A 10527-nucleotide genomic window follows, 5' to 3' on the forward strand; every position below is an offset into this window, starting at 1 on the left:
AAAATCTGAGGGTTTTGCCAGAGTGTACAGATACCAATATCAGGCTTTACTATAGAGGTGAAATGAGTGGACCATATATGGAAAAAGTCTGAATCTGTACTTCCTGGAATATGGCCCAAAAGGCATTTAGCAGATGTTTTATCCTGGATTAGTGATTATTAATTCTATCTGTATATATTTCAGAAAACATACCTGGATTTGAATCATCTGCTCTGTGGAAATTCAAGAAGCAGTCTGAGTGACACTGAACACATGCATGCCCTTTGCCATATTACCTCATCATTATACTCTTCTTGTTTTCCTTCAGTAATACAAACATTAACTATGTAATATTTCTTGCAGAGACAGGATTTAGAAATCACAAGAGGATACTTATCAAAGAAAATGGAAACAACAGGGTGCTGAGAAAACCTGGTGCCAGTACAAATGCACACAAAACATTTAAAACAAAATTAGTATCAGAGTTGCTATAATTACATTCCACCAAATGTTTCATTAATTTAACCCTCAGCTTTCTTATGTTAACATAAAAGCAATCACTCAGTACCCATCTTTACCTAACACTGCTTTTACTTCATCTCCTGCATATATTTCCTTGCTATTTGTTTCCTATTGTAAGAAAACACAGGCTGGATGCAGTGTGGCTCACACCTGTAATCCCAGCACTTTGGGAGGCCAAGGGGGTGGATCACTTGAGCCCAGGAGTTTGAGACCAGCATGGGCAACATGGCAAAATCCCATCTCCACTAAAAATACAAAATTTAGCTGGACGTGGTGGCACACACCTGTAGTCCCAGCTTCTTGGGAGGCTAGGGTGGGAGAGTCACCTGAACTTGAAAGGTAGAGGTTGCAGTGAGCCAATATCATGCCACTGCACTCCAGCCTAGGCAACAGAGCAAGACTCTGTCTCAAAAAAAAAAAAAAAGAAAAAAGAAATGCATTAAAAATTAGAATTACTATTAGTTCCATATATAACAGCATAATCTTTAATCTCTTGCCCAAATAAAATTAAATTAGCTTTATGAGTCATTTTATTTTTATGTTTTTTTAAAAGATGGTTAGTCTGCATTTCATTATTTAAAGGGCCAGTTTCCTGATCCTTTTTCAACTAGAGTCATCTCTTAAAATTTATACTATGTGGAAAGTCTGAGATGTATCATGCCTTTGTCAGCTTACCATGAACACTTCCTAATGTAATATCCCCAGCAGCAGAAGACAGAAATGATGATTCTGTATAAAGATACTTGGCTTTCAGCAAACCATCTTCAGTAGATACAGTAACAGAACTTCCCTGCAGTTTATCTATGGTAACAGCCTAGTAAGAGAAATACTAATCAGTTCATTATAAAACAAAGACTGGTAAAAAGCCAAAATGCTACCTGTGGAATTAGTGGGTAACTACATAAAATGTTACTACCTAGTACACAATCACTTTATTGACTCTGATTCCCTACCTCTAATTATGAGATTCTGAGAAATAGTACATTCTCTGTAGAATATGGAATAGATCCAATATATTCCCCCATTGACTTATGTCTCCTTTAATTTCTCTTAATAATGTTTTATATGTCCTATATAAAATTCTTAATCTTTTATTAGATTTATTCCTCTTAGATATTTTTAAGTGCTATTGTACAAGGTATCTTTTAAAATGTCATTTTATCCTAATTGACCTTGTATTCGATCTTAATCCAACAACTTGACTAAACTCACTAATCCTAATAATTTATCTGTACTTTTAAAAATTATATATGTGTTACTATACTGTCTACAAGTGATGGCTTCATTTCCTCCCTTCCAATCCTTATATTAATACTTTTTTTCCTGCTTTTTCCTTCTTTTTCTTGCCTTAACCATCTGTCTCAGGCCCCCAATTCAACAGTGAATAGCAGCTAGCAGAAGCAATGGGATAGCAGGCATCCTTGTCTTATTCCTGTTCTCAAAAGAAAAGTTTACAACATTTCACCATTAAGCATGATGTTTGCTATAGATATTTTAAAATAATTTTATCAGATTAAGGACATTCCCTTCTATTTCAACTTTGTTTTATTGTTTTTGCTATTTAAATCATGAATAGGTTTTGAATTTTAGCACATACTTTATCTGATTCTATTGATTTATCATGATTTATCTGTTAGTACATTAATGTAGTGAATATACTATTATTTCTAGAACTTTTCCACTTGACCTCTAATAAGGCGGTAGCTTTCCACCAAACTAAATGGAAGGAATTTAAATTTACCTATTTAATGACAGAACAAAAGTAGATTTAAAATCAGTACCTTCCTGACAGAGGTATTGCTATAAATTTTCTTTTCTACATGAAAAGAAAAAATTTTCATTTAGTTATTTTGAATATACATAAACACATATACGTAGTTCTTACAAATAATGAAAACCAAATTTTAAGGAAGTACTGGGGCTTTGTAGCCCAGACTGAAAGGAAAACTGACAACTATGTCATCTATTCACCAAATAGTCAGACAAAATGGGTTTCTGTTCTTTGTTATGTTATAAAACTAAACTTACACACTAAAATTAATACAATTTAAAACAGCCATGTAGAATAATGATGCTATTATTTATAGTGCTCATTTGATTCTCACAATCTTGTTAAGTGGACAAAGCAAATATCACCATCCTGTTTGCTGAATAATGAAACAGTCTCAGGGAAGCTAACTGGTAGGTCTAGAACTGGTCAAGTTATCTTTCCTGTGATTCCTTTACCTTTATTATCATCATCATGGTAAGCATTACATTAGACTTAGCTATGTGCCAGTGGTTGTTTTAAGTACTTTACCTGTATTAACTCATTTAATCCTCTTAATAGAGGATTTTTTGAGTTAGTTCTATTACTATTATCCAATTTTCCAAAAAACTGAGACACACAGAGGTTAGGTAATTTGTCCAGTTATAGAGCTTAGTGAATGGTGGAGCCAGAATTCAAACACAGGTGGTTTGGCTCTCAATATATTCTGTGCTCTTAACTAATTCACTGTGTTTGTCTCTCAAATATCCAAATCACATTTGTATGAAAGTTGTATATTAAAAGTTAATAGATTTCACAAGTATTTTATGTTTTATAAAACTACAAACTTAGAATTATACATTAAAATCAATACTATATATAATAAAATAGAAAAAAAACCTAGACTGATTCTTTAGTACATAACAAAACTCAATCAAGAAATAAAATGATATAATAACAAGTAAAATACATGAATATTCAATAAACCATAAACATTGGAACAAATAAATGAGAGGAAACAGTAGCCAAGATATTCAAAGTAGCAAATGATTAAGATTTTAAATTCTTTAATATTTATATTTGATTATAAATGTTACAGTATTCTAGTAACTTATTTCAATAACATTAGCCATCATTTACTGAGTTTGAAGGGGCTGTAAACTTGTCTAATTTCCCTCTTGCACCTCCAAGACCACAGCAATCTAAAAGTAAAACTAAATGCCATCTCAAAAAAGCTGCAGTATAAGGCCACACAGTGTCTTTCAACACTTTCCTAGTTTAATTTACAGAGTATTTTAAATGTTTAGGTTTGAACAACCTCCCACGGGGTCTGAGAGAAAGGTGATGGAAGGTAAAACAACAGAAACAATTACTGTTATAATCTACCTTGTTTAATTATGCCAATAATAATCTACATATAAAATATGCTCATAACTCCTCCCCACCAATTATCTGAAAATAAAGCTGACTATGGAATTTAGCAAATTTGTAGGAAGGTGAAGGAAGATAAAACAACAGAAACAATTACTGTTATAATCTATCTTGTTTAATTATGCCAACAATAATCTACATACACAATATGCTCACAACTCTTCCACACCAATTATCTGAAAATAAAGCTGACTATGGAATTTAGCAAATTTATAGGAAACAAAAGGCTCTTGCAAATTGTGTAAGTGTAAGATAAAAGGAAACTTTTCTCAAAGCTACATTATCAATCACATATTTTAAATGACAATTTATAATTCCAAAATTACACCTTTACTCTTAATACTATGCTAAATGACCAAAGGCTACAAAAGGAGTTGATTAAAAAATACAAACTATCTTCCTATAACAACTAAAATCCCAATAGCTGCTAAAACAAAAAAAGGCTAGGAGAGAGCAGTCAAGCTATCTAATGGTGCCACCTGGTGGAAAATACCGAAGAAAGTTGAGTTTTGAAACACCCCTCAACTTGCCTAAGGGTGAAGTAAAAGGTCTTAGAAAATACTCAAATAAACCTAACACAAGAAAATCCAATCCAGTTACTAGTGATATTACTTAATGATCTATTTTAATCTACGCTCATAAAATAAAAGTCTTTTCAGAACTAGAGTTAAATAGTAAGCATTTAAGTTTTATTGATTAGGAACTAAGTAACTGTCAAAAGTATTAAACCACAAACTAAAACTTAAGTTGTATATTATTTAATCCCTTCCATTTCAAATTTGAATTTACTTATGAACTAAAATGCATTAAAAAGGGAATGTTATGCTACGAACTTTGTAGAACCTACCCACTTGGTGAGCCAAATGGAAGCAAAGTTGCAATTCGTAAAAAAAAAAAAAAAAAAAAAAAAAANTAAATCATGAATAGGTTTTGAATTTTAGCACATACTTTATCTGATTCTATTGATTTATCATGATTTATCTGTTAGTACATTAATGTAGTGAATATACTATTATTTCTAGAACTTTTCCACTTGACCTCTAATAAGGCGGTAGCTTTCCACCAAACTAAATGGAAGGAATTTAAATTTACCTATTTAATGACAGAACAAAAAGTAGATTTAAAAATCAGTACCTTCCTGACAGAGGTATTGCTATAAATTTTCTTTTCTACATGAAAAGAAAAAATTTTCATTTAGTTATTTTGAATATACATAAACACATATACGTAGTTCTTACAAATAATGAAAACCAAATTTTAAGGAAGTACTGGGGCTTTGTAGCCCAGACTGAAAGGAAAACTGACAACTATGTCATCTATTCACCAAATAGTCAGACAAAATGGGTTTCTGTTCTTTGTTATGTTATAAAACTAAACTTACACACTAAAATTAATACAATTTAAAAACAGCCATGTAGAATAATGATGCTATTATTTATAGTGCTCATTTGATTCTCACAATCTTGTTAAGTGGACAAAGCAAATATCACCATCCTGTTTGCTGAATAATGAAACAGTCTCAGGGAAGCTAACTGGTAGGTCTAGAACTGGTCAAGTTATCTTTCCTGTGATTCCTTTACCTTTATTATCATCATCATGGTAAGCATTACATTAGACTTAGCTATGTGCCAGTGGTTGTTTTAAGTACTTTACCTGTATTAACTCATTTAATCCTCTTAATAGAGGATTTTTTGAGTTAGTTCTATTACTATTATCCAATTTTCCAAAAAACTGAGACACACAGAGGTTAGGTAATTTGTCCAGTTATAGAGCTTAGTGAATGGTGGAGCCAGAATTCAAACACAGGTGGTTTGGCTCTCAATATATTCTGTGCTCTTAACTAATTCACTGTGTTTGTCTCTCAAATATCCAAATCACATTTGTATGAAAGTTGTATATTAAAAGTTAATAGATTTCACAAGTATTTTATGTTTTATAAAAACTACAAACTTAGAATTATACATTAAAAATCAATACTATATATAATAAAAATAGAAAAAAAACCTAGACTGATTCTTTAGTACATAACAAAACTCAATCAAGAAATAAAATGATATAATAACAAGTAAAATACATGAATATTCAATAAACCATAAACATTGGAACAAATAAATGAGAGGAAACAGTAGCCAAGATATTCAAAGTAGCAAATGATTAAGATTTTAAATTCTTTAATATTTATATTTGATTATAAATGTTACAGTATTCTAGTAACTTATTTCAATAACATTAGCCATCATTTACTGAGTTTGAAGGGGCTGTAAACTTGTCTAATTTCCCTCTTGCACCTCCAAGACCACAGCAATCTAAAAAGTAAAACTAAATGCCATCTCAAAAAAGCTGCAGTATAAGGCCACACAGTGTCTTTCAACACTTTCCTAGTTTAATTTACAGAGTATTTTTAAATGTTTAGGTTTGAACAACCTCCCACGGGGTCTGAGAGAAAGGTGATGGAAGGTAAAACAACAGAAACAATTACTGTTATAATCTACCTTGTTTAATTATGCCAATAATAATCTACATATAAAATATGCTCATAACTCCTCCCCACCAATTATCTGAAAATAAAGCTGACTATGGAATTTAGCAAATTTGTAGGAAGGTGAAGGAAGATAAAACAACAGAAACAATTACTGTTATAATCTATCTTGTTTAATTATGCCAACAATAATCTACATACACAATATGCTCACAACTCTTCCACACCAATTATCTGAAAATAAAGCTGACTATGGAATTTAGCAAATTTATAGGAAACAAAAAGGCTCTTGCAAATTGTGTAAGTGTAAGATAAAAGGAAACTTTTTCTCAAAGCTACATTATCAATCACATATTTTAAATGACAATTTATAATTCCAAAATTACACCTTTACTCTTAATACTATGCTAAATGACCAAAGGCTACAAAAGGAGTTGATTAAAAAATACAAACTATCTTCCTATAACAACTAAAATCCCAATAGCTGCTAAAAACAAAAAAAGGCTAGGAGAGAGCAGTCAAGCTATCTAATGGTGCCACCTGGTGGAAAATACCGAAGAAAGTTGAGTTTTGAAACACCCCTCAACTTGCCTAAGGGTGAAGTAAAAAGGTCTTAGAAAATACTCAAATAAACCTAACACAAGAAAAATCCAATCCAGTTACTAGTGATATTACTTAATGATCTATTTTAATCTACGCTCATAAAAATAAAAGTCTTTTCAGAACTAGAGTTAAATAGTAAGCATTTAAGTTTTTATTGATTAGGAACTAAGTAACTGTCAAAAGTATTAAACCACAAACTAAAACTTAAGTTGTATATTATTTAATCACTTCAATTTCAAATTTGAATTTACTTATGAACTAAAATGCATTAAAAAGGGAATGTTATGCTACGAACTTTGTAGAACCTACCCACTTGGAGAGCCAAATGGAAGCAAAGTTGCAATCTTACACTTTTATCTGAATCATGAGTTTCTATATTTCCATAAACTGTTCCCAGACAGATCACTTTGCCTCCTTTTGTTTGAACATGCAATTTTTGACCCTGAAAGACAAATTAAAAAATACATATAGTGAAAAAGAGAGTAAGTTTGACTTACACTAGTGAAACATTTTCAACATTTCTTTATTAATACTGACAAGGCAACAAAAGAAGAATAAGGAATGATATAGAAACTCACTGCTTCGAATAATGACATCATCTGGAAAAAAATGTCAACTGCTGTTAAAGGGGTTAAATAAGCCACCCGGACTCAAAGGGAAAAACAAGAGATACTTGGGTATTCTGGTAGCTTCACTGAAGAAGGACTTGAACCTTTCTCTTTAAAAAAAATAAGAAAAAAAAAAAAAAAAAAAAAATGCCAGGCATGGTGGCACATGCTTGTATTTCCCAGCTATTTGGGAGGATCACTTGAGCCCAGATGTTTGAGGATTCAGTGAGCTAGGATCATGCTACTTGCACTATGGCCTGGGCAACACATGAAGACCCTGTCTCTTTAAAAAAAAAAAAAAAAGTCTGTATTATAGCACAGTTAACTATGTTATGTCCAGAGACATGAGTCTGAAGTCAAATTATAGTTAATATACTCCTTATCAAATATGTGATAAGCCTTTGAAAAGACTATCCCCAAAGCACTTGTTGTTTTTATTTTTTAATTACTTTTATGTACAGAAAACTCAACAGTGTACACTTAACCCAGTTTAGTGGCAAGTTCTTTAGCCTTTGCCTTTTCGAGCTTGGCAATGTGAGCCACAGACTTGGAACCTAGGACACTGCCGCCCCAGTGATGGTGGATCTCATCATATCTGTCGTTGTAATTGGTCCCAATAGCTTCCACCAGCTTAGCCAAAGCTCCTTTGTCTTCCGAGTTAACCTGTGTGAAGTCAACAATGGTGTAGGTCTTCCTGTGAACTAGACATCCCAGTATTGCCTTCCCCTTGATAATACAGGACAATGTCCTGTCCATTTTATGACATAGGACGGGCAGGAAAACAATCAGCTCGATGGGATCCATGTCGTGCGCAATCACCACCAGCTGAGCTTTCTTGTTACCCACCAATGTGGTGACGGTGTTAACTCCTGCTCGAAAGACAGGTGGTCTCTCAGTGGGGAGGTCCCTTTGGCCGCAACTTTCTTCTTGGCCCGGGCCAACAGCCTCTGCTTCTTCTCTTGCTTTGTGTCTGGTCTGTATTTGTGGGCCAGCTTAAGCAACTGAGTAGCTGTTTGGCCGTCTAGGGCCTGGGTGAACTGGTTAATTGCAGGTAGCACTTTCATCTGCTTATAGAGGATGGCTCTCTGCCGCTGCAACCTGATATAGCGGGGCCATTTCACAAAGCAGGTGAGGTATCTTTTGGGCTGGATGTCCTGTCCAATGCCAAAATTCTTAGGCCTTTGCTCAAACAGGGGATTCACTGATTTCTTGGCCTCCTGCTTCTTCACAAAAGCAGGGACCAGAGCCAACTTCTTCCCCTTGGCCTCCTTTCCTTTCGGCATCTTGGACAATAGGAGGAGCACACTTGTTGTTTTAAGTCAAGAACTCTTAACCAAGCTCACATGAACTTACAAAATTGTAAGCAAAATTTCATAGACATGTGCATTTTTTTCTTAAGGAGACAATTATTAGATTTTCTAAGAGGTCTAAGGTTCAAAATAATAAGAGCTACTGTTATAATTTAAAGTTCATGTAATTCCCAAAAAAATGTGAAATTGATTATAAAATTTTTAAAAACATAAAACCAAATAGTTAAATGTTTAAATAAATCAGAAATTATTTAGAAAACAAATTACACTGCATTTAAAAACTGCAAATATGTGACATTCAATTAGTTAAGGTTCTGTTGCCTAAAAAGTTCACTTATCTTATTCCCTAAGGATGCTGCACAAATGTGGTCTTACTATATGTTTTGTCTGGACAATAAAGAAAGGCGGAAAGAGCATGAGCTTGGAAATCAGAACAACCCAAGGTCAAATCCCAGCTCAATTTTTTTAGCTATGTGAACGCAAGTGAGTTCCTCAATCTGTTGGTGACTTCTAGTTTCTTCCTTCATAAAATGGAGAAAATTCAAGCATTAAATGAAGGTTTAGCTAAGATTCCTGGTACATGATAAGGACTTATTAACAGTAGTTATTATTACTGCTATAAAAATTTTATTATGTAGGGCTGGGCATGGTGGCTCACACCTGTAATCCTAGAACTTTGGGAGGCCAAGGTGGGCAGATCATGTGAGGACAGGAGTTCAAGACTAACCCTGGCCAACATGCCTGGCCAAAATTAGCCGAGCATGATGGCAGGTGCCTGTAATCCCAGCTACTCGGGAGGCTGAGGTGGGAGAATCACTGGAACCCAGGAGGCGGAGGTTGCAGTGAGCTGAGATCGTGCCATTGCACTCCAGTCTGGGCAACAGACTCTATCTCAAAAAAAAATTTTTTTTTATTAGGTAGATCAACTATATTTCAAGTCCTTAAGTTAATGAAAGAGAAACATATTAACAGGTGATCACTAATTCAAGGTAATGATATTGTATGATACTTAAAACTTAAACCAGATATTTTACCAAAGTGTTCTCATTTGTGAATTGAAGTTAGTTAAATCCTATGATCTCAATGATAATTCTCTTAACCCTTGGTATACCATTAGTATCCACAAGCCTAATTTTTCATGAATTTGTCGTTTTGAGCTATTTTATTTGTAAGAACTGATATTTTATGATTTCTGTTATTTCTTGGGAGGTCTTTCAAGGAACAAATAGAAAATGTACTTACTTTTAAAAAAATAGAACAGGCCGGGCGTGGTGGCTTACGCCTGTAATCCCAGAACTTTGGGAGGCCGAGGTGGGTGGATCACGAGGTCAGGAGATTGAGACTATCCTGGCTAACACGGTGAAAACCTGTCTCTACTAAAAACACAAAAAATTAACTGGGCCTGGTGGTACATGCCTGTAGTCCCAGCTTACTTGGGAGGCTGAGGCAGAAGAATCACTTGAACCTGGCAGGCGGAGGTTGCAGGGAGCCGAGATCATGCCACTGCACTCCAGCCTAGGTGACAGAGCGAGACTCCATCTCAAAAAAAAAAGACTACCCGGCCGGGCGCGGTGGCTCAAGCCTGTAATCCCAGCACTTTGGGAGGCCGAGATGGGCGGATCACGAGGTCAGGAGATCGAGACCATCCTGGCTAACACAGTGAAACCCCGTCTCTACTAAAAAATACAAAAAACTAGCCGGGCGACGTGGCGGGCGCTTGTAGTCCCAGCTACTCGGGAGGCTGAGGCAGGAGAATGGCGTAAACCCAGGAGGCGGGGCTTGCAGTGAGCTGAGATCCGGCCATTGCACTCCAGTCCGGGCGACAGAGCGAGACTCCGTCTCAAAAAA

At 34.6% G+C, this 10527-nt stretch overlaps 1 protein-coding gene across 2 annotated transcripts in view; it reads right to left on the reverse strand.

Annotated features, from left to right (window-relative positions):
* FAM185A (family with sequence similarity 185 member A) overlaps positions 1–10527 on the reverse strand; it is a 32307-nt gene that overhangs the window by 16672 nt on the left and 5108 nt on the right. For both annotated transcript variants that reach the window (XR_001881860.1, XM_017854029.1), the window contains exons 3-4: positions 7111–7203; positions 1177–1315 (exon numbers count right to left, since the gene is read on the reverse strand). Coding sequence is in view for 1 of the 2 variants with exons in the window: in XM_017854029.1 (XP_017709518.1) it covers positions 1177–1315; positions 7111–7203 (232 nt within the window). In the remaining variant the exon portion in view is untranslated. The remainder of the gene's footprint in view (positions 1–1176; positions 1316–7110; positions 7204–10527) is intronic.

The sequence above is a fragment of the Rhinopithecus bieti genome, unplaced genomic scaffold (assembly GCF_001698545.2).
Source record: "Rhinopithecus bieti isolate Rb0 unplaced genomic scaffold, ASM169854v2 scaffold_59, whole genome shotgun sequence".
NCBI lineage: Eukaryota > Metazoa > Chordata > Mammalia > Primates > Cercopithecidae > Rhinopithecus > Rhinopithecus bieti.